Source organism: Oncorhynchus gorbuscha, linkage group LG06 (assembly GCF_021184085.1).
Source record: "Oncorhynchus gorbuscha isolate QuinsamMale2020 ecotype Even-year linkage group LG06, OgorEven_v1.0, whole genome shotgun sequence".
Taxonomy (NCBI): domain Eukaryota; kingdom Metazoa; phylum Chordata; class Actinopteri; order Salmoniformes; family Salmonidae; genus Oncorhynchus; species Oncorhynchus gorbuscha.
Genome location: NC_060178.1, coordinates 74,050,781 through 74,073,973, shown reverse-complemented (window position 1 = coordinate 74,073,973; position 23,193 = coordinate 74,050,781). Strand labels below are relative to the sequence as shown.

The 23,193-nt window shown below is 41.1% G+C and overlaps 1 protein-coding gene across 4 annotated transcripts; it reads left to right on the top strand.

Moving 5' to 3' along the window:
- The first annotated feature begins 225 nt into the window (after nt 1–225).
- Nucleotides 226–22,881, top strand: LOC124038305 (serine/threonine-protein phosphatase 4 regulatory subunit 3-like). 4 transcript variants are annotated; one of them, XM_046354016.1, is made up of 16 exons: nt 226–709; nt 1,945–2,000; nt 5,459–5,557; nt 5,983–6,606; nt 9,879–9,956; nt 10,064–10,180; nt 11,265–11,381; nt 13,089–13,220; nt 13,400–13,502; nt 20,283–20,324; nt 20,416–20,574; nt 20,872–21,041; nt 21,127–21,266; nt 21,483–21,621; nt 21,798–21,956; nt 22,092–22,881. In XM_046354016.1, exons 1-16 carry the CDS (start codon nt 568–570, stop codon nt 22,188–22,190), a joined length of 2,376 nt encoding a protein of 791 aa, XP_046209972.1. In that variant the 5' UTR covers nt 226–567; the 3' UTR covers nt 22,191–22,881. The 4 variants fall into 4 exon arrangements, with proteins under 4 accessions (XP_046209972.1, XP_046209973.1, XP_046209971.1 ...); XM_046354017.1 differs by having other exon boundaries at nt 21,483–21,622; nt 21,719–21,956; XM_046354015.1 differs by having other exon boundaries at nt 229–709; nt 21,483–21,622; nt 21,719–21,918.
- The last annotated feature ends 312 nt before the right edge of the window (nt 22,882–23,193 follow it).

Sequence of the window (23,193 nt, the reverse complement as noted above, 5' to 3'; positions counted from 1 at the left end):
ATGGGATATTCCAATCTTCTACATACTTATTGTTTTAGTTCTGTAACAGATCTGTCCGTTTGGATATTGCCACAATAAAGCCCCGTGTACACTTATCACGCTCTACCGCGCGGTGAAACACACCTTCCCATTAATTTTCAATGGAAGGAAAGTGTAGAGGGCGGGCGACCTTTGGGCGGTGCGAATGTGGCATGGGACACACCGGCTTCCGTAGCCCCTCTGAGGAGACCCCGCGGCGGTAACCGTTTGATTGACGTAGGGAAGAAAAAGACAAGATCGGATTACAAGATGGCGGTCTCTGGATGAGAGTGAAGAGGCCGTCGTAGTTGTGGTTTCAACGGTGAATTGTACAGTTAGCAAGCTAGAAATCCGGCATTCTGCGGGGAAAATAATAATAATCGTAATATGCTCGTGAGTTAGCTTTACGTTTTAGCACATTATTGCAAAACATGCGGGTAGAAACAAAGTTTGAAGTTCGGGAATAAGAAAATAGCTAGGCAACTATTTGAAATAGTGAACTAGTGGCTAGCTAACGTTAGATTGTTAGCTTTTCCGCTCAAGGTAACCATGTCGGATACTCGGCGGCGTGTGAAAGTATATACGCTGAATGAAGACCGACAGTGGGATGATAGGGGCACAGGACATGTCTCGTCTACCTTTGTCGAACGACTGAAGGGAATATCATTATTAGTTCGGGCCGAATCCGACGGTGAGTTGTTGGCTAACATATCCTATTAGCAGATGGTCAGATAGCTCGTCGCATGTTTGTTTTGTTCGTAACGCAGCTATCTAGTTTGCAGGTAACATTTTAACAGGCCGCAAATCCAATAAATCAACATCGCTAACTAGTTTGCGAACAATCGGCGACTGTAACTAACTAACGTAAAAACACCAACTGAACTAGCTAGCTAACGTTAGTAGCGTAACGTTACAGTAACTGCTGCCGGCGTGAATTAAGTTAGTTATTCTAGCCATCACACTATTGCTAATGCTAGTTGGCTACCGTTAGCTAGCTAATGGTATCTATTTAACGTTGGCTAACAAATTTAAACGTTTACTTGTATTAACACTAGCTAATGTTATTGGTGGTTGGGCTTGAAGATCAAATACAAATCAAATACAAATCATCAAAATACATTACTTTAGGTAGCTCGTTAGCTAATTAATGTTCGCTATAAACGAATCAATAAACACCTATCTAACATTAACTAACATTATTTACTCAAACCAGCTTGTTAGCTAACTAACCTAGTTGGATGGCTAGCGAGCCAATGCTTGGAAGTAAAGTGTGGTTTAACTGACATGCTTTGTAATCCTGTTTTCCTTTCAATTATTTTATAGCTATTTTGGTACAGTAGCTAGTTAACCATCGGTACAGTTTAAAAGTACTATATCCAGCTAGTTAACTAACGTTACCTATAATAATAATAATAATAATATATGCCATTTAGCAGACGCTTTTATCCAAAGCGACTTACAGTCATGTGTGCATACATTCTACGTATGGGTGGTCCCGGGGATCGAACCCACTACCCTGGCGTTACAAGCGCCATGCTCTACCAACTGAGCTACACAGGACCAATGTTAGTCAGCTGGCTAGGTAATTAACGTTAACCAGCTCGTGAACTCACTTGGCTTACTCGGTAATAAATAAAGGGACATTTGCTTGCCAGCCAAAAACGCACGTTCGCTAATTTATGGGTAGTTGTCCTTAGGTAGTTGTTTACATGCACAGTTCATGTCAGTAAAAGTGTGGTGTTCAGGTTTCAGCAGTAAGACTGACAATTACAGTTACAACATCCGTCTTATTTGAAGAACATGTTCTTTCACACCCATGTGACTGAATTATCCCGTTCTGTTTTATAATTTTGCGAATATTTAGGCATCAACTAATTATTTCATTAAGGTAGTGGGTAGCTAACTAAATTCCCATTTGTCTTTTAGGCTCACTTCTTCTGGAGTCTAAAATCAGCCCAAATACTGCATATCAGAAACAACAAGTGAGTATTCTGCCTCTATAACGGGTTGGTTAGCGTTTTTTCGTCATTAGTCTTGTTCTGGAGGCAGCTGTGCAGTGGGTACTAGCTGGCACAGCCACAGTAATACTATGTAATTTGAAAGCTAACCTTAACCACACTGCTAACTCTAATGCTTAACCCTGACCAAAAAGCAAATGTTTGTTTTAGTGAATTTTTACAATGTAGCACATTTTGACTTTGCAGCTGACCTATGTGGAAATCGCTCAGTTCTGCCTCCTGGACAAAGCTCATGACAATATGTTAACCTGTCTACAGTGCCTTCAAAGTATTCATACCGCTTGACTTATTCCACATTTTGCTGTTACAGCCTGAAATCAAAAAAGCATTAAGTTTATATATTTTCTCACCCATCTACACACAATATTCCATTATGACAAGTGAAAAAATGTTTTTAGACATGTAAGCACATTTATTGAAAATTAAAGAAATATCTACTTTACAGAAGTCAATACATGTTAGAATCAGAATTGGCAGAAATTACAGATGTGACTGGGTGAGTCGAGCTTTACACATCTTGATTGTACAATATTTGAATGTTATTTTCTAAATTCTTCAAGCTCTGTTAAATTGGTTGATGATCATTGCTAGACAACCATTTTCAAGTCTTGCCATAGATTTTTCAAGCAGATTTAAGTCAAAACTGTAACTCAGGAACATCCACTAAGCAACTCGTGTAGATTTGGTCTATTTTAAGGTGAATTTGTCTCCCAGTGTCTGGTGTAAAGCATACTGAACAAAGTTTTTCTCTACGATTTTGGCTGTGCTTAGCTCAGTTTCTTTTTATCCTGAAAAACTCACTGGTCCTTAACTATTATGATGACACCCATAACATGATGCAGCCACCAACCACTATGCTTGAAAATATGGAGAGTGGTACTCAGTAATGTGTTCTATTGGATTGCCCCAAACACAAAACTTTAGACTCAAGTCAAAAAGTAAATTTCTTTACTATTTTTTTTGTATTACTTTAGTGTCTTGTTGCAAACAGGATGCATGTTTTGGGATATGTTTTTCTGGACCGGCTTCCTTATTTTTACTCTTCCAACTAGGTTATTATTATTGAGTAACTACAATGTTGTTCCATCCTCCATTTTCTCCTATCACATCCATTAAACATCCATCAAACTCAAACTCAATTCCATTATGACTTACTGTGTGTATGACTGATCTTTACTTAATCCCTTTTAAATTCAGGCTGTAACAAAATGTGGAAAAAGTAAAGGGGTGTGAATACTTTCTGAAGGCACTGTAACTTCAGTCTTTTCTTTGCTCTGTGGGTCATCCATTTCTAAAAGTAGCCTGTTTTAATGTCATGTGCAAAATGACAGTGAAATGCTTTTATTGCAAGCTCCTAACCCAACAATGAGGTAAGCCTAATCGTTATCAATGTAGTGCTAAGAATAAGGTAATAACACAAGAAAATAAGCTATATACAGGGTTAGTTCCAATACCATATTTACAATATGTAGGAATACTGGAGTGATAAAGGTAGATATGTATATGGGTTGGTGACTAGTTATCAGCATGTATGATAAACAGAGTAGCAGCGGTGTAAATTATGATGGTGTGTGTGTAGTCAGTATAAATTAGTGTGTAGTAGGGGGTCGACCGATTTCATAATATGTATTCTGCATTTTTGGACACTGATTATGGCCAATTACATTGCACTCCGCGAGGAGACTGCGTGGCAGGTTGACTACCTGTTATGCGAGTGCAGCAAGGAGCCATGGTAAGGTGCTAGCTAGTCTTAAACTTATCTTATAAAAAACAATCAATCTTAACATAATCAGTAGTTCACTACACATGGTTGATGATATTACTAGTTTATCTAGCTTGTCCTGCATTGTATATAATCGATGCAGTGCCTGTTAATTTATCGTTGAATCATAGCCTACTTTGCCAGACGGGTGATTTAACAAGCGCATTCGCATCAATGCCTTTCTTAAAATCAATACACAAGTATATATTTTTAAACCTGCAAATGTAGTTAATATTGCCTGCTAACATTAATTTCTTTTAACTAGGGAAATTGTCACTTCTTCTCTTCGTTCTGTGCAAAGCAGAGTCAGGGTATATGCAGCAGTTTGGGCCGCCTGGCTCGTTGCGAACTGTATGAAGACCATTTCTTCCTAACAAAGTCCGTAATTAATTTGCCAGAATTGTACATTATTATGACATAACATTGAAGGTTGTGCAATGTAACAGCAATATTTAGACTTAGGGATGTCACCCAGTATTTCACTGAAAGAATAAACATTTTGTTTTCAAAATTATAGTTTCCGGATTTGACCATATTAATGACCTAAGGCTTGTATTTCTGTGTTATTATATTATAATGAGTTCTCTGATTTGATAGAGCTGTCTGACTGAGCGGTGGTAGGCAGCAGCAGGATCGTAAGCATTCATTCAAACAGCACTTTCCTGCATTTGCCAGCAGCTCTTCGCTGTGCTTCAAGCATTGTGCTGTTTATGACTTCAAGCCTATCAACTCCCGAGATTAGTCTGGCAATACTAAAGTACCTATTAGAACATCCAATAGTCAAAGGTAAATCAAATCAAATTTTATTTGTCACATACACATGGTTAGCAGATGTTAATGCGAGTGTAGCGAAATGCTTGTGCTTCTAGTTCCGACAATGCAGTGATAACCAACAAGTAATCTAACTAACAATGAAATACAAATGATATAGAGAGAAATAGTCATATAATTCCTATAATAACTACAACCTAAAACTTCTTACCTGGGAATATTGAAGACTCGTGTTTAAAGGAACCACCAGCTTTCATATGTTCTTAGCAAGGAACTTAAACGTGTGCTTTTTTACATGGCACATATTGCACTTTTACTTTCTTCTCCAACCGTTTGTTTTTGCCTTATTTAAACCAAATTGAACATGTTTCGTTATTTATTTGAGACTAAATTGAATTTATTGATGTGTTATATTAAGTTAAAATAAGTGTTCATTCAGTATTGTTGTAACTGTCATTACAAATATAAATTAAAATCGTCCGATTAATCGGTATTGGCTTTCTTTTGTCCTCCGGCGTTGAAAAATCATAATCGGTCGACCTCTAGTGTGTAGAGCCCCAGTAGTGTACACAGAGACGGTGCATAAATGTACGGTTCAACCGTTGTTAGCTACTTAGCAGTCTTATGGCTTGGGGATCGAAGCTGTTCAGGAGCCTCTTGGTGTCCGGCTTAATGCACCAGCATAGCTTGCCATGTGGAAGCAGAGAGTAGTCTATGGCTTGGCCTTATGCATCTAAAGAATTCTGCATGTGTACAGTTGCAGTTAACTTGACACAATTATTATTTTTATTTTCTTACATTGTTATGCAAATACCAGATTTACAAATTTCATGTTATGAAAATATATGTTTTTTCAACTTGATCATGAGAATGGTTTTCCCCCTCTCAGGACACCCTGATTGTGTGGTCGGAAGCAGAGAACTATGATCTGGCCCTGAGTTTTCAGGAAAAAGCTGGCTGCGATGAAATCTGGGAAAAGATATGTCAGGTATAGTACCATGTTTATATGGTTTTGTAAGTCAGTGTAAAGTTTATGATACACTACTATGCTGTTTAGTCTTTTTATGGCATCCGAAAGCACACTTTGAACTATATAAACTACATGTCACTACTGTTGGTGACACATGTAAGTTAAACAACATCCTTTTGCAATATAACATTGTCTAGAGCAACTGATTGTACCGTATTTGCTTGTTATTTGAAGCCCCAATACTATGAATAGCCATGTCTGTGCTTAGGTCACTGCTGCTTCTTTAGGGGGCAGTAAACAAACAAATGAATGTCTCTTACAAAACTAAGCCATTTAATAATTAAGTATAGAATATCATGTAACTGAATTTTCTCCTTGGCAATACGGGACTACAGTCTTTCAGTAGTTCTTACATGTGGCCCCGTGTCTAATTTCCTCCCCAGGTGCAAGGGAAAGACCCTGCGCTGGAGATCACCCAGGACCCCATCGATGAGTCTGAGGAGGAGCGCTTCGAGGAGATGCCAGAGACCAGCCACCTGGTGGAGCTGCCTCCATGCGAGCTGGCCCGGCTGGAGGAGATCGCTGACCTTGTGACCTCTGTCCTGTCCTCGCCTATCCGCCGGGAGAAGCTGGCCCTGGCCCTTATGAGTGAAGGCTATATGAAGAAGCTGCTGCAGCTCTTCCAGGTGTGCGAGGACCTCGACAACCGGGAGGGCTTACACCACCTGTATGAGATTGTACGTGGAGTGTTGTTCCTTAACAAGGCGGCTCTATTCGAGGTCATGTTCTCGGACGACTGTATCATGGATGTGGTTGGCTGTCTGGAGTTTGATCCGTCGCTGGTGCAGCCTAAAAAGCACCGGGAGTTCCTCACCAAGACGGCCAAGTTCAAGGAGGTAATCCCCATCACGGACTCAGAGCTGCGGCAAAAGATCCACCAGACGTACCGGGTGCAGTACATTCAGGACATCATCCTGCCCACACCTTCTGTCTTCGAGGAGAACTTCCTTTCCACCCTCACATCCTTTATTTTCTTCAACAAGGTGGAGATAGTCAGCATGCTGCAGGTGAGTTACTGCAAACCAACAGAACCCTCAGAAAATGTTCTCTTCTATTTTGCTCTTCTTGACTAGAAATGAAGTGTAAGCAAATCCGTTTGTTGTCTGAACTGCCTCTTCAACTCTGGTGTTTTCAGTTTAACAGGTTTCATTTTAGTCTGTTAAGTGACTGTGCTTTATTACCTTCACTTATCTTAACTCACTACATATCACAAACTTTCACACCATTGTCAATGTAGATGATAATGTTGATTTTCTGCTGGTGGGTTTATTTTCCTGTGAAAAGTATGGAACATTCCCTCCATCTTCACATTTGAACATCAATTGTAATCATTACATGTGATATTCTGCTGTTGTCATCAACCTGGAAAGGATTAACTTTATGAATGTATTTTATTTGACAGTAATGGACTGTCATGAAATGTGATATGTTTTTGCTGCTTTTGTCTTCAGTATTGTAAATCAATGCTTGTGACTTCTCTATTGTTGAAAGGGTTTGTAGTTGATAGGGCATCTTCAATTTTAATCAAGGTATCTAATTTGAAATCCGCAAGATTTACGTTTTAAGTTCCTTTTGTTGGCACTTTGCAACGTAATTATACATGTTTTAGAAGTTCAAGAGGGACTTGGTTAGGGCTGTGAGAGTAATGAGATTTTGGATGATGGTTATGTCAGTAAAATGACCACAGTCACTGATTTATAATCGTGCAAAGGGAAATACTATATATATATACACACACACACACTACATGGCAAAGTATGTGGGCACCTGCTCGTCGAATATCTCATGTCCATTAATATGTAGTTGGTCCCCTCTTTGCTCCTATAACAGCCTCCACTCTTCGGGGAAGGCTTTCCACTAGATGTTGCAACATTTCCTCAGAGACTTGCTTTCATTCAGCCACAAGCATTAGTGAGATCAGACACCGATGTTGGGCAATTAGGCCTGGCTCACAGTCCGTGTTCCAATTGATCCTAAAGGTGTTCAATGGGTATGAGGTCAGGGCTAAGGTCCTACATTTTGACAGTGTATGTGAGAGCAAAAACCAAGCCACGGGGTCAAAGGAATTGTCCGTAGAGCTCGGAGACAGGATTGTGTCAAGGCACAGATCTGATCAAGGGTACCAAATCATTTCTGCAGCTTTGTAGGTCACCAAGAACGCAGTGGCCTCCATTCTTAAATGGAAGCCGTTTGGAACCACAAAGGCACTTCCTAGAGCTGGCTGCCCGGCCAAACTGAGCAATCGGGGTAGAAGGGCCTTGGTTAGGAAGGTGACCAAGAACTCTATGGTCACACTGACAGAGCACCAGAGTTCCTCTGTGGAGATCGGAGAACCTTCCAGGGGGACAACCATCTCGGCAGCACTCCAACAATCAGGCCTTTATGGTAGAGTGGCTAGACGGAAGCCGCCACTCTGTAAAAGGCACTTAACAGCCCACTTGGAGTTTGCCAAAAGGTACCTAAATGGATCTCACCATGAAAAACAAGATTCTCTGGTCTGATGAAACCAACATTGAACTGTTTGACCTGAATGCCAAGCGTCATGTATAGAAGAAACCTGGCACCATCCCTACGGTGAAGCTTGGTGGTGGCAGCCTCATGCTGTGGGGATGTTTTTCAGCGGCAAGGACTGGGAGTTTAGTCAAGATCGTGGAAAAGACATACAAAGATCCTTGATGAAAACCTGCTCCAGAGCGCTCAAGACCTACTGGGGTGAAGGTCCTGACTAGTCTCCCAGTCATCTTATGTGTATACTGTATTCTATTCTACTGTTTTTAAGTCAATGCTCAATCAAATATTTGTCTTAATTCCATAATTGTACTTTTAGATGTGTGTGTATTGTTGTGACGTGTTAGATGCTACTGCACTGTTGGAGCTAGGAACACAAGCATTTCGCTACACCCGCAGTAACATCTGCTAAATATATGTGTGTGTGTGTGACCAATAAAATTGAATTTGAGGTTCACCTTCCAACAAGACAACGCATGAGTATCTTCGGGGCAAGTCTCAATGTTGTAGAGTGGAAGGGGGTTTGAATACTTTCTGAATGCACTGGGTGTATGTATGTACAGTACCAGTCAAAAGTTTGGACACACCTTCTCATTCAAGGGTTTTTATTTTGACTATTTTCTACATTGTATAATAGTGAAGACATCAAAACTATGAAATAACACATGGAATCATGTAGTAAACAAATCAAAATATATTTGAGATTATTCAAAGTAGTCACGTTTTTGCCTTGAGGACACACTTGACATTTTCTCAACTAGCTTCATGAGGTAGTCACAATTAACAATTGTGCCTTGTTAAAGGTTAATTTGAGGAATTTCTTTCCATCTAAATGCGTTTGAGCAAATCAGTTGTGTTGTGACATGGTAGGGGTGGTATACAGAAGATAGCCCTATTTGGTAAAAGACCAAGTCCATATTATGGCAAGAACAGCTCAAATAAGCAAAGAGAAACCACAGTCCATTACTTTAAGACATAAAGGTCAGTCAATACAGAACATTTCAAGAACTTTGAATGTTTCTTTCAGTGCAGTCGCAAAAACCATCAAGCGCTATGATGAAACTGGCTCTCATGAGGACCGCCACAAGAAAGAAAGACCCAGAGTTACTTCTGCTTCAGAGGATACGTTTAGTAGAGTTTACTGCACCTCAGAAATTGCATCCCAAATAAATGCTTCATAGAGTTCAAGTAACAGACACATCAACTCAACATCAACTGTTCAGGGGAGACTGAATCAAGCCTTCATGGTCGAACTGCAATGAAACCACTACTAAAGGACACCAATAAGAAGAAGAGACTTGCTTGGGCCAAGAAACAGGATCAATGGACATGAGACCGGTGGAAATCTGTTCTTTGCTCCGATTAGTCCAAATTTGAGATATTTGGTTTCAACCGCCATGTATTTGTGAGACGCAGAGTAGGTGAACGGATGATTTCCGCATGTGTGGTTCCGTGAAGCATGGAGGAGGTGATGCTGTCGGTAGCTTCGGGACAAGGTCCCGAGTCCATGTTACCACGGAGATGGGCTCAACCATGTTGGCTGCAGCCGTCTTCGGTCTGCTGTTTGTTCCACAACATTTCTTAAACTGGCAATTTGTCTCCTTTTGTCTCTCCTTTCAAATTGAACCACCGATATAAAACATGCTTACTTTTGGCTAAGGTTTGACGACTTCATAATGAAGTACGTAAAGTCCCGGTGCTTTTTCAACATGACCACAAACTGTGATGCAGTATGTTTTTGTAAACCTTTTATCCCTGCCTTGCACTACAGGAGGATGAGAAGTTCCTAACTGAAGTCTTTGCACAGCTAACGGATGAAGCGACAGAAGACGGTAAAAGGCGGGAACTAGTAAGTTGAATGATCAACTTGTTTAATTAAAAGCATGCAAATACTTAGCTTTAATGCAATAAAGGTTTCAGTGACACACTGTCCTATGTTTTCCTTCCTCTTCACAGGTGAACTTTTTCAAAGAATTTTGTGCTTTTTCACAAACCTTGCAACCGCAAAATAGAGATGCTTTCTTCAAGACTCTGGCGAATCTAGGCATTCTTCCTGCTCTTGAAATAGTCATGGTATGAATGGTTTTACTACTGTATTAAATGTCTATTAAATGTCAAACAGGTTTTGCATATTTGTCCTAGACATTTTGATGTGACAAAGTTCTCTTGATCCCTTGAATGTGAAATACCATCTCAACTTCAAGGGCTGCATCTTGGAAGCACGTCAAAATCAATGAAACCGTATGTTTCTTAACCCTGAACTTAAAGGTATTAAGTCAGTCCAGATTGCACCAGGCTCCTGAGGCCTTAAAGCAGGAGTGTTAAACTCATTCCATGGAGGGCCTAGTGTCTGCTGGTTTTTGTTTTTTCCTTTCAATTAAGACCTAGACAACCAAGTGAGGGGAGTTCCTTAATAACAGAGGTGGGAAAGGTACTCAATTATCATACTTGAGTAAAAGTAAAGATACTTTTACTTGAGTCATTTTATATTAAGGTAACACAGTAAAAATTTTAGACTTTTAATCAAGTAGTATCAGATTTTAAATGTACTTCAGTACAGTGGTGGGAAAAGTACTCAATTGTCATACTTAAGGAAACGTACAAGTAAATGCTATCCATCAAATTCCTTATATTTAGCAAACCATACGGCACAATTTCCTTTACTTTTTTTGAGAGCCAGGGGCACACTCAAACACTCAGGTGTAATTTACAAATGAATTATTTGTGTTTTGTGAGTCAACCAGATCAGAGGCAGTAGGGATGACCAGGGATGTTCTCTTGATAGGTGTGTGAATTGGACCCTTTTCCTTATACTGCTAAATATTCAAATTATAACTAGTACTTTTGGGTATCAGGGAAAATGTATGGAGTAAAAAGTAAATCATATTCTTTAGGAATGTAGTCAAATATAAAGTACTGATACCCCAAAAACGACTTAAGTAAAAAATACTTTAAAGTACTACTTAAGTACTTTACACCACTGCTTAATAATCAGTGACCTTATTCATGAATCACGTCCAAGGGACGAGTGAAAACCCGCAGACACTGCCCTCAGTGGAATGAGTTTGACACATGTACCCTAAAGAAACACCTTGATGGCGCTGAATGAGTTATTAGTTAGAGCACACTATCAGTGTGTGTCTCACCGTCTCCACAGGGTATGGACGACTTGCAGGTGAGGGCTGCAGCCACAGATATCTTCTCCTATCTGGTGGAGTTCAGCCCCTCCATGGTCCGGGAGTTTGTTATGCAGGAGCCTCAGCAGACTGATGATGTAAGTATAGCATCAACCTTGTCATATAACTAGGTCTACATGAAATGTGACACTGGTGGGCAAATTTCTCTGCTACATCTAGGTGCCATATGGAGCTGTGTTTATGTAAATAAAAGCATGATTATTTACCCAGTAAAATGTTACTTGTACAGTGGCTTGCGAAAGTATTCATCCCCGTGGATTTTTTCCTATTTTGTTGTCTTACAACCTGGAATTAAAATAATTTTATTTGGGGTGTGTTTGTATAATTTGATTTACACAACATGCCTACCACTTTGAAGATGCAAAATATTTTTTATTATGAACAATCAAGAAATAAGACAAAACAGAAAACTTGAGCGTGCTTAACTATTAACCCCCCGAAAATAAATACTTTGTATAGCCAACTTTAGCAGCAATTACAGCTGTAAGTCTCTTTGGGTATGTCTCTATAAACTTGGCACATCAAGCCACTGGGATTGTTGCCAATTCTTCAAGGCAAAACTGCTCCAGCTCTTTTAATTTGGATAGGTTCCACTGGTGTACAGCAATCTTTAAGTCATACCACAGATTCTCAATTGGATTGAGGTCTGGGCTTTGACTAGGCCATTCCAAGACATTTAAATGTTTCTCCTTAAACCATTGTAGTGTTGCTTAATTATGCAGTATGCTTAGGGTCATTGTCCTGCTGGAAGGTGAACCTCCGTCCCAGTCTCAAATCTCTGGAAGACTGAAACAGGTTTCCCTCAAGAATTTTCCGGCAGTCCCTGCCGATGGAAAAACATCCCCACAGCGTGATGCTGCCACCACCATGCAGGGGATGAGAGGTGTTGGGTTTGCGCCAGACATAGCATTTTCCTTGATGGCCAAAAAGCTCAAATGTAGTCTCATCTGACCAGAGTACCTTCTTTCATATATTTGGGGTGTCTCCCACATGCCTTTTGGCAAACACCAAACATGTTTGCTTATTTTTTTCTGGCCACTCTGTTGTGAAGCCCAGCTCTGGAGTGTAGGGCTTAAAGGGGTCCTATGGACAGATACTCCAATCTCCGCTGTGGAGCTTTGCATCTCCTTCAGGGTTATCTTTGGTCTCATCGTTGTCTCTCTGATTAATGCCCTCCTTGCCTGGTCCATGAGTTTTGGTGGGCGGCCCTCTCTTGGCAGATTTGTTGTGGTGCCCTATTTTTTTCAATTGTTTTTATAATTGATTTAATGGTGCTTCGTGGGATGTTCAAAGTTTCGGATATTTTTTTATAACCCAACCCTGATCTGTACTTCTCCACAACTTTGTCCCTGACCTGTTTGAAGAGCTCCTTGGTCTTCATAGTACTGCTTGCTTAGTGGTGTTGCAGACTCTGGGGCCTTTCAGATATATACTGAGATCATGTGACAGGTCATGTGACACTTAGATTGCGCACAGGTGGACTTTATTTAACTAATTATGTGACTTCTGAAGGTAATTTGTTGCACCAGATCTTATTTAGGGGCTTCATAGCAAAGGGGGTGAAACAAGTTATTTTTTTCATTTCACTTATCCAATTTGGACTATTTTGTATATGTTCATTACATGAAATCCAAATAAAAATCTAATTAAATTACAGGTTGTAATGCAACAAAATAGAAAAAAGGCCAAGGTGGGGCGGTGTACTTTTTCAGGGATTAGATGTTTAGGATGTTCAAGGTCTCCTGTGGGTGTTGCCGCTCAAAGTTCCTCTCTGTGTGCATTAGGATGTGCTGCTGATCAACGTGGTGATAAAGCAGATGATCTGTGACTCAGACCCTGAGTTGGGCGGTGCTGTGCAGCTTATGGGGCTTCTACGCACATTGATCGACCCAGAGAACATGCTGGCCCCCACCAATGTAAGACCCTATCCGATCTCTCACTCACTCAGTCACTCACACACAGTTATGTCATAACACTGGGTGTAATGATTATTGTACAAGAATGCAGAATTATACCAAACATTCATACATTTTAAAGAACTCTGTAATATCTCAGCATCACTGTCTAATCGACTTCTTACTTTGAATCCCATTAGAAAACAGAGAAGACTGAGTTCCTCAGCTTCTTCTACAAGTACTGCATGCAGGTCCTCACAGTCCCTCTATTGGCCAGCACTGTAGATGAGAAGAACTGTAAAGGTGAGCAGGGGGGGACCCTTTGATCTAAATGGATGTATGCATTGTATGTATGGTCTCATGTCGTGCTTGAATGGGTGTGTTTAGGTCCAGCTGTATGTGGATATGCATGGCTTTATGTTGGACAGTATAATGGCACCAGAGGGATGGGCCGGGATGGGCCCCTGACCAGTTGTGCTTTTGATTTTGAGCTTTGTTTGCGCTGATCCTAACTCGTTGTATACCTAATGTTTGGCCATTTCATATGACCAAAAAGAGCTTCTGGACTTCAAAACAACGATTACTAACCTTAATTTGGATGAGGACTTCTATTTCAACCAATCGGAGGTGAAGGACATAACGCTCATCCCAGACCAGGCTCATATCCCGTAACTGATGGAAGCAGCGTCTATAGAGGTCGGTGTTCGGGATATCTAACCTGACTGCAACGGCGAGTGGACAAGTGGCCATTACCCTACGTTCTATTGACAAATGTGCAATCATTGGAAAATAAACTGGATGAGCTCCATTCAAGACTATTCTATCAGCGTGATCTGAAGAACTGTGATATGCTATGTTTCACTGAGTCATGACTAAACAAGGACATGGAAAATATAAATCGAGCTGGTTATTCTTTTCATTGGCAGGACAAAACGTCTGCATCCGGTAAGCTGAGGAGAGGGGGTGTATGTCGCTTTGTCAACAAGTTGGTCCCTGATCTCTAATATTAAGGATGTCTTGAGGTTCTACTCGCCTGAGTTAGAATAGCTCATGATAAACTGTAGACCCCACTATTTACCAAGAGTTTTCCTTTATTTTTCATAGCTGTCTGTTTACTACCACAAACTGATGCTGGAAAGAACACCGCATTCAATGAGATGTGTAGCGCCCTATGCAAAAAAGACAACAAAAAAATTCTTGCCCAGATGCAACGCTCCTAGTAACCAGGGATTGAAATGCAGGAAAACTGAAATTAGTTTTACCTCATTCCTACTAGCATGTCTCCTGTGCAACTAGAGGCAGGGAAATAAAAACTCTACATCACCTCTACTCTACACAAAAAAACTCTCCCTCGCCCTCCATTTGGAAAATTGGACCATAACTCCATCCTCTGAATTCCTGCTTACAAGCAAAAACTCAAACAGGAAGTACCAGGGATGAGCTCAATACGGAAGTGGTCCGATGAAGCAGATGCTAAACTACAGGACTGTTTTGCTAGCACAGATTGGAATATGTTCAGGGATTCATCTGGTGGCATTGAGTTTACCACATTAGTCATTGGTGCATCGACGACGTAGTCCCCACAGTGACCGTACGGACGTACGTACTATACTGTACCAGTCAAAAGTTTGGACACCTACTCATTCCAGGGTTTTTGTTTATTTTTACTATTTTCTACATTGTAGAATAATAATGAAGACATCAAAACTATGAAATAACACAATCATGTAGTAACCAAAAAGGTGTTAAACAAATCAAAATATATTTTAGATTATGCAACTTAGCCATCCTTTTCCAGCTTTTTCCAGCCCTTACATGGCCTGGAGGTGTGTTGGGTCATTGTCCTGTTGAAAAACATATGATAGTCCCACTAAGCGCAAGGCTGATGGGGTGGCGTATCGCTGCAGAATGCTGTGCTAGCCATGCTGGTTAAGTTTGCCTTGAATTATAAATAAATCACTGACAATGTCACCAGCAAAGCACCATCACACCACCACCTCCATGCTTCACGGTGGGAACTACACATGCGGAGATCATCCGTTCACCTACTCTGCGTCTCACAAGACACGGCGGTTGAAAACAAAAATCTAAAATTTAAACTCATCAGACCAATGAACAGATTTCCACCGGTCTAATGTCCATTGCTTGTGTTTCTTGGCCCAAGCAAGTCTTCTTATTGGTGTCCTTTAGTGGTGGGTTCTTTGCAGCGATTCGACCATGTAGGCCTGATTCACGCAGTCTCCTAACTAGATGATGTTGAGATGTGTCTGTTACTTGAACTCTGAAGCATTTATTTGGGATGCAATTTCAGAGGCTGCTAACTCTAATGAGCATATCCTCTGCAGCAGATGTAACTCTGGGTCTTCCTTTCCTGTGGCGGTCCTCATGAGAGCCAGTTTCGTCATGGCGCGTGATGGTTTTTGCTACTGCACTCGTAACTTTCAAAGTTATTGAAATGTTCCGTATTGACTGACCTTAATGTCTTAAAGTTATGATGAACTGTTAATTCTCTTTGCTTATTTGAGCTGATCTTGCCATAATATGGACTTGGTCTTTTACCAAATAGGGCTTTCCTTTGCTTAAAGTTTTTTTTAATTGGTTGTGGTAGTATTAATTTAACTGTCCCAGATTGTTTGTTTTAAATTTATTTCTGGCATTGAATAGGTCAACTTTTGTATTATGGGGGATGGTAGATTGACATAGTCTAGTGATTTTGCTGTTCGTTAGGCCTACTCATCTTGTTGGCTGACAAAGTAAATGTTGACAATTCTTCCAATATCTTCAATATGCGACTCCGAATTGGATAAGGATGCGTATGGTTGCGTCCCCAATGTGTCTTTCTTCACTTGTGGCCTGTGAGAAGGACCCAATTGCGTGACGGGCATTGGCTAATAAGAAATTAGCTTTCTGAGGGAGCCATGTGAGTGAGAGGTGCTTCGGAGCATGCAGCCAGGAGAAGGGAATTCTAATTAATGATTATATTTAGCCCAAGGGCACAACATCCACTGTCCACAAAATGCATGGATTCTTTTAGGGGGGGGCATTACCGCCACACAAAGTGGGTGCAGCCGGGAAATTTGAAGCATTATCAAGTGCTTGTCAAATTGGGAATGAGACTGATGAAGTGTGTGCAGCAGAGCTCATGCCTTTCATGTAACTTTTTTCAAATCATCACTAGTCGCATCATGCAGCCATAGAATTTATTGAAAATCAGAACATATAGCCTAAAGTTATATTAGTAAGTCTAAATTAAGCATAGAGAAGGACCTGTTTCTTTGTTAACCACTCAACACAGAACATTTTTTATTGAGCAGTGTTCTATTGTATTCGTCATACTATAAAATAATGCCACAGAATTCTAATTGCTAAATGAGCTAGTGTAGCACACAGCCATATGGCATAAGGACAACTCCGTATGCTATTCTGCTCTTCTGAAAGACTACATTTTTTTCATGTTTCTTTTGACCTGTCTAAAATCATGGATTTATTATTTTAATATGTAGACGTTCCAAATGTCGTCATCAGTGGTTCGTAGGCTATGCATGAAAGCCAGGAGATGCTAAATGTGTTTGTCAATTTAACGGTAAATTACCGTGAGACCTGCAGTTATTTGCTTGACAATCACCGGCTGACACAATTTCATGACCGCCACAGCCCTAGGTTGGCCTGATCACTGATGACGATGAGATGTCAGTGGTGCCAAGACAACAGCCTCTCCCTCAACGTCAGCAAGACAAAGGAGCTGATCGTGGACTACAGGAAAAGTAGAGATTGTCGAGAGCTTCAAGTTCCTCGGTGTCCACATCATTAAGGACCGATCATGGTCCAAACTAGAGGTTGACCGATTATGATTTTTCAACGCCGATACAGATTATTGGAGGACCAAAAACCCGATACCGATTAATCGGCTGATTTTAAATAAAATAAAAATAGTTTAAAAAAAATTGTGTTTTGTAATAATGACAATTACAACAATACTGAATTAACACTTATTTTAACTTAATATAATACATCAATAAAATCAATTTAGCCTCAAGTAAATAATGAAACATGTTCAATTTGGTTCAAATAATGCAAAAACAAAGTGTTGGAGAAGAACGTAAAAGTGCAATATGTGCTAAGTAAGAAAGTGAACGTTTCAGTTCCTTGCTCAGAACATGAGAACATATGAAAACTGGTGGTTCCTTTTAACATGAGTCTTCAATATTCCCAGGTAAGTAGTTATTATAGGACTATTTCCCTCTATACCATTTGTATTTCATATACCTTTGACTGTTGGATGTTCTTATAGGCACTTTAGTATTGCCAGTGTAACAGTATAGCTTCCGTCCCTCTCCTCGCTACTCCCTGGGCTCGAACCAGCAACACAACGACAACAGCCACCACATCGAAGCAGCGTTACCCATGCAGAGCAAGGGAAACAACCACCCCAAGGCTCAGAGCGAGTGAAGTTTGAAACACTATTAGCGCGCGCTAACTAGCCAGCCATTTCACTTCGGTCACACCAGCCTCATTTCGGGAGTTGATAGGTTTGAAGTCATAAACAGTGCAATGCTTGACGCACAACGAAGAGCTACTGGCAAAATGCACGAAAGTGCTGTTTGAATGAATGTTTACGCCTCTGCTTCTGCCTACCACCGCTCAGTCAGATACTTAGATACTTGTATGCTTGTATGCTCAGTCAGATTATATGCAACACAGGACACGCTAGATTATATCTAGTAATATCATCAACCATGTGTAGTTAACTAGTGATTATCATTGATTGTTTTTATAAGATAAGTTTAATGCTAGGTAGCAACTTACATTGGCTTACTGCATTTGCGTAACAGGCAGTCTCCTTGTGGAGTGCAAAGAGAGCGAGGCAGATCGTTATTGCGTTGGACTAGTTAACTGTAAGGTTGCAAGACTGGATCCCCTGAGCTGACAAGGTGAAAATCTGTCTTTCTGCCCCTGAACGAGGCAGGGAAAATAGATAGAGCCCCGTTTACAATGCCTACAGCTTCCACACGATGTCGCCAGTACTGGCAATTCAGTTGTAGTTTATCCTTGGTGGGATGAGGAATAGGCACTTCCTGTCTTGGGGTACACCGAAGGAAGTTATAATCCCTTTTATGGCTGCTGTCCCTGTACAGGGACCGAAATCAGCGGAAATTTCAGAGCGCCAACTAATAGTACTCGATACAACTCAAACTTTCATTAAAACACACATGCAGGGTACTCAATTAAAGCTACACTCGTTGTGAATCTAGCCAACATGTCAGATTTGTAAAATGCTTTTCGGCGAAAGCATGAGAAGCTATTATCTGATAGCATGCAACCCCCGAAATACCCAAAGGGGACGTAAACAGAAATAATTAGCGTAGCCGGCGCTAAACAAAACGCAGAAATAAAATATAGAACAGTCATTACCTTTGACGAGCTTCTTTGTTGGCACTCCTATATGTCCCATAAACATCACAATTGGGTATTTTTTTCTGATTAAATCCGTCCATGTATACCCAAACTGTAAATTTATGAAGCCCGTTTGATCCAGGATAAAGCACCTTTCCAAAACGCAACGGCATTTTTTAAAATAAAAAAAGTTGCCTATAAACTTTGACAAAACACTTCAAACTACCTTTGTAAACCAACTTTAGGTATTAATAAACGTTAATAATCGATCAAATTGATCACGGGGCGATCTCTATTCGATAGCAGCAAGTCTTGAAATCATCGTCCATATTCTCCCTTTCATAACTTCCTTCGGTGTACCCCAAGACAGGAAGTGCCTATTCCTCATCCCACCAAGGATAAACTACAACTGAATTGCCAGTACTGGCGACATCGTGTGGAAGCTGTAGGCATTGTAAAAGGGGCTCTATCTATTTTCCCTTGCCATAGACAATACAGAGACTGGCGGATGGATATTTTTTGTGTGTTTTTGGTGAACAGTTTTCCTTGGGATTCTGCCTCCTAAACACGTTCTGTTATAGCCACAGACATGATTTAACCAGTTTAAGAGACTTCAGAGTGTTTTCTATCCACACATACTAATCATATGCATTTACTATATTCTTTGCATGAGTAGCAGGACGTTGAAATTTTGCGCGATTTTTAACAAAAAGCTGCGAAAATTCACAGCTTCCCTAACTTAACCCACCGTTCCTAGGCCGTCATTGAAAATAAGAATGTGTTCTTAACTGACTTGCCTAGTTAAATAAAGATTAAATAAAGGTGTAAAAAAAAAAAATAATCCCCAAAATTCTGATTTCCGATTGTTAAGAAAACTTGAAATCGGCCCTAATTAATCGGCCATTCAGATTAATCGGTCGACCTCTAGTCCATACACACCAACACAGTCATGAAGAGGGCACAACTACACCTCTTTCCCCTCAGGAGGCTGAAAAGATTTGGCATGGGCCCTCAGATCCTCAACATTTCAGATGCACCATTGAAAGCATCTGGTACTGCTTGGAATGGCAAATGCTTGTCATACAACACTGGGGCCCAGCTCCCTGCCATCCAGGACCTCTATATCAGGCGGTGTCAGAGGAAGGCCCTAAAAATTGTCCGACTCCAGCTACCCAAGTGACCGTGTTGTCACTGCGCGGCAAGTGGTACCGGAGTGCCAGGTCTGGGACCAAAAGGCCCCTGATTGGCTTATACCCCAAAGCCATAAGACTGCTGAACAGTTAAACAGTTACCTGGTCTTTCTACTTTTCACCCTCCTACCTACATGTACATAGTACGTCAAACAATCACCTAACCAAACCTACATGTACATATTACTTAATTCTCCCCAACTACTTCATTTCCCAGTACACTGACTTGGTACCACTACTCCTTGTATATAGCCTCGTTAATGTTATTTTATTGTGTTAATATTTACTTTGTCTTTGTTCGTTTTCTTTTTGAGTGCATTGTTGGGAAAGGGTTTAACTAAGCATTTCACAGTAAAGCCTGCCCTTGTTGTATTCGGCGCACGTGACATACAATTCGATTCGATTTTGACAGGCCATGATGTCTTTGTTGGGATCTGTGTTGTGTTAAGACTTATGCATTTGTAAGACTGATATTCATTGCTTTTACTGTGTCTTACAGATCTGCAAGAGGGGTCCACCAAGATCAACCCAGTGTGTCCTGGTATGTAATCATACATTGATACTCCCAATCATAATTCTAATTTATATAAGTGTCTCTTCCCCTATTGTAAATGCATGTTTGTGTCTTTCAGATAATTTCCAGACAGCCCAACTCCTGGCTTTGATTCTGGAGCTGCTGACGTTCTGTGTAGAGCACCACACGTACCACATAAAGACCTACATTATGAACAAGGACCTGCTGCGACGAGTTCTGGTGCTAATGAACTCTAAACACACCTTCCTTGCGCTGTGTGAGTCACTGGGAAACACTACGGAGGGGATATGGGTGCAAGAATAGTGGAAGCACCAAGAATTGACATACACATTCTGTATGTCAGTAGACTGAATTAGTTTATTCATAATTGAATGATTTGAATGAAGCACATCATGATAAAACTCAAACGTTTGGGCCCTTGGCTCCTGGGTGGAGCATAATCATTGATATAACTTAAATGTACTGCTTGTGGTGTAAATAGATGCAATATGGAGTTTCCTCAACTCATTTTTTCAAGGTGTTGATTGTACTGATTTGTTATGTCTTTTAACAGGTGCTCTGCGCTTCATGAGGAGGATAATTGGGCAGAAGGATGAGTACTACAACCGCTACATTGTCAAAGGGAACCTGTTTGAGCCAGTCATCAACACTCTGCTGGATAATGGCACTAGATACAACCTCTTAAACTCAGCCATCATTGAACTCTTTGAGTTCATCAAAGTGGTATGCCCATATTCACCTTTTAACATGTCTGTTTACCATTTTACCACATGTATACACCCTAATATTTATCTATCTATCTCAACAGGAGGATATCAAGTCCCTCATAGCACACATCATAGACAACTACTACAAAGCACTTGAATCCATTGAATACGTCCAGACTTTTAAGGGCTTGAAGGGCAGATATGAGCAGGAGAAGGACCGACAGACTCTGAGGCTCAACAGGTGTGTAAGGCATCATCTCCCAAAGACATGGACAACTAGAATAGTAGAGAAGTTGATTTGTGGTTTGTTTCAGCCAAAGAGGATAGCATATAATTTAAGAGTAGTTTGTGTTGAGCAGAGTAACTTCAGCAGTGTTGCATTGTCGAGTGACTTAAAACATTTAATTGGTTATTTACGTAAAGCCTGTTAAAAGTAATCTTGACGTTATTCAAGCAGATATCGTAGGGATGCCCGAACACTGGACGAGGACGAGGATGAGGAAATGTGGTTCAATGAAGATGGAGAGGCTATTGAGAAAAGCAGGCCTGAGGAAGAGTTCCCAGAGAGCTTTGGAAAGTATATGGAAGCAAAAAAAGGTAAGTGCCTCCACTCTGCTCAGTGTGTGTGTGTGTGTTCAACCCCACAACTTGTGGAATGGTATGTTCACCCTATGTATTTCCATCTCTTTGCAGTTAAAGAGAGTGACAACAAAGAGAACTTCCCAAAGCGGACCCCAACTGGCAGCTTTAAGTTTACCTTCTCTCATTCTGCAGGGGCTGCCAACGGAACCAACGGTGCCAACTGCAAGCCAGCCACCTCTCCCACCTCCGCCGCCAGTCCCAACGGCTCCCCCGCCAAGTCGGCAACGCCACCCGCCACCCCGGTAGTCAAGGTGAGCTTTCCCTGTCAACTGCCATTCTAGTTGCCAAGGTGAGCCATATCCTCTTTTTATCTGTCATTTATCTGTAGTAAAATGTCCCATCTGCCTGCCACCCCAGTAGTCAAAATTATCCATACCTCAGGGTTTAGTCACTTGAGTTCTGTGACCTGTGTTCTTGTTGACAGACTGCGATGGTCGGCCTTGTAGACTACCCTGACGATGAAGACGAGGAGGATGAAGATGAAGAGCAGTCCCCACGGAAACGGCCCCGTCTGGGCTCATAAGCCAGTGAAGTCCCCTGGTCTTGGTCCGCTGTGCCACTGTCACAGTCCACTGGACAGAGACCACTCCCGCCGTCCTACCCTCCCAGCCTGCTCCTACGCCCCCCTACCTGGCCTGTGGACCAGAGAGGTTGATCAGTGCCAAGGTTTCCCTGATGCTCCGGCAGGGACGCAGCACTTCACGCAAACCTCAGCCGCTCTACAAAAGGGGGAGCAGGGGCTAATGGGGGAGCCAGTCATGCTAGCAGGACTAGCCGCTTAGTAATGGAAGCTTGATTGGCTGACCCCATAGAACTGTTAATTTGGGTTGGGTGGAGAGAACTAGGCAAAATGAGGGTTAACAGAAAAAACTAACCAACAGAAAACAGTTGCTTAGTTCTGAGGAGCAGGACTCAACCGTCGAAGCTGGGGCTGCATTGCCCAAGCTCACACACACCTACATCAGCCAGGAGTCCTGTATTCATGAGTTTATTAAAAGTACTGTACAGTTATTTTTCTTTTTAATAATTTGCCCCTTAAGTGATTTTAAAAGGGTAGAGCTATACCTGCCAGTGTATTGCTTTTGCACAAATGGTGGGATCACTGTTCACCCTTTTAATTCAATGATTCATTGTATAAAGCAAGAGTTGCAATGCTGGTTTTAAAATAACATGTATTAAACGGCAGTAAAGTCATTTTTGCAGCCCACTGAGAATGTCTAAAGTCTGTGTGTATTCATTCGGTGGCTTTGACTTACTGTGGCTCCCAGAGGTGTCTTTGTTAAGAGAAGTCATTCTTCCAGCAGATGTGTGTATCCTTTTCTTAAAGGACACAAGCCCTTCTCATACTAGTGTTCCAGTTCAGTACTCATGGATTGAGTTGATTTTGTTGCTAGCCCAGTCCCTGTGGGTCAGAGCATATTTCAATCCTAAATTGTAGCAGCGGTGGTTTAGGTCAGCTACTGCCATTTTATATAGACATTCCTAATGACAGATGAAGTGTGAGATGTCAGGGAAAGGTGGAAAGC

Excerpts from the sequence above, each read along its gene's own strand:
- LOC124038305 (XM_046354015.1), top strand. The coding sequence starts at position 568 with ATGTCGGATACTCGGCGGCGTGTGAAAGTATATACGCTGAATGAAGAC. Across the intron at positions 20,575-20,871 it reads ACACACCTTCCTTGCGCTGT|GTGCTCTGCGCTTCATGAGG; the intron begins GTGAGTCACTGG and ends GTCTTTTAACAG. Across the intron at positions 21,042-21,126 it reads TCTTTGAGTTCATCAAAGTG|GAGGATATCAAGTCCCTCAT; the intron begins GTATGCCCATAT and ends CTATCTCAACAG.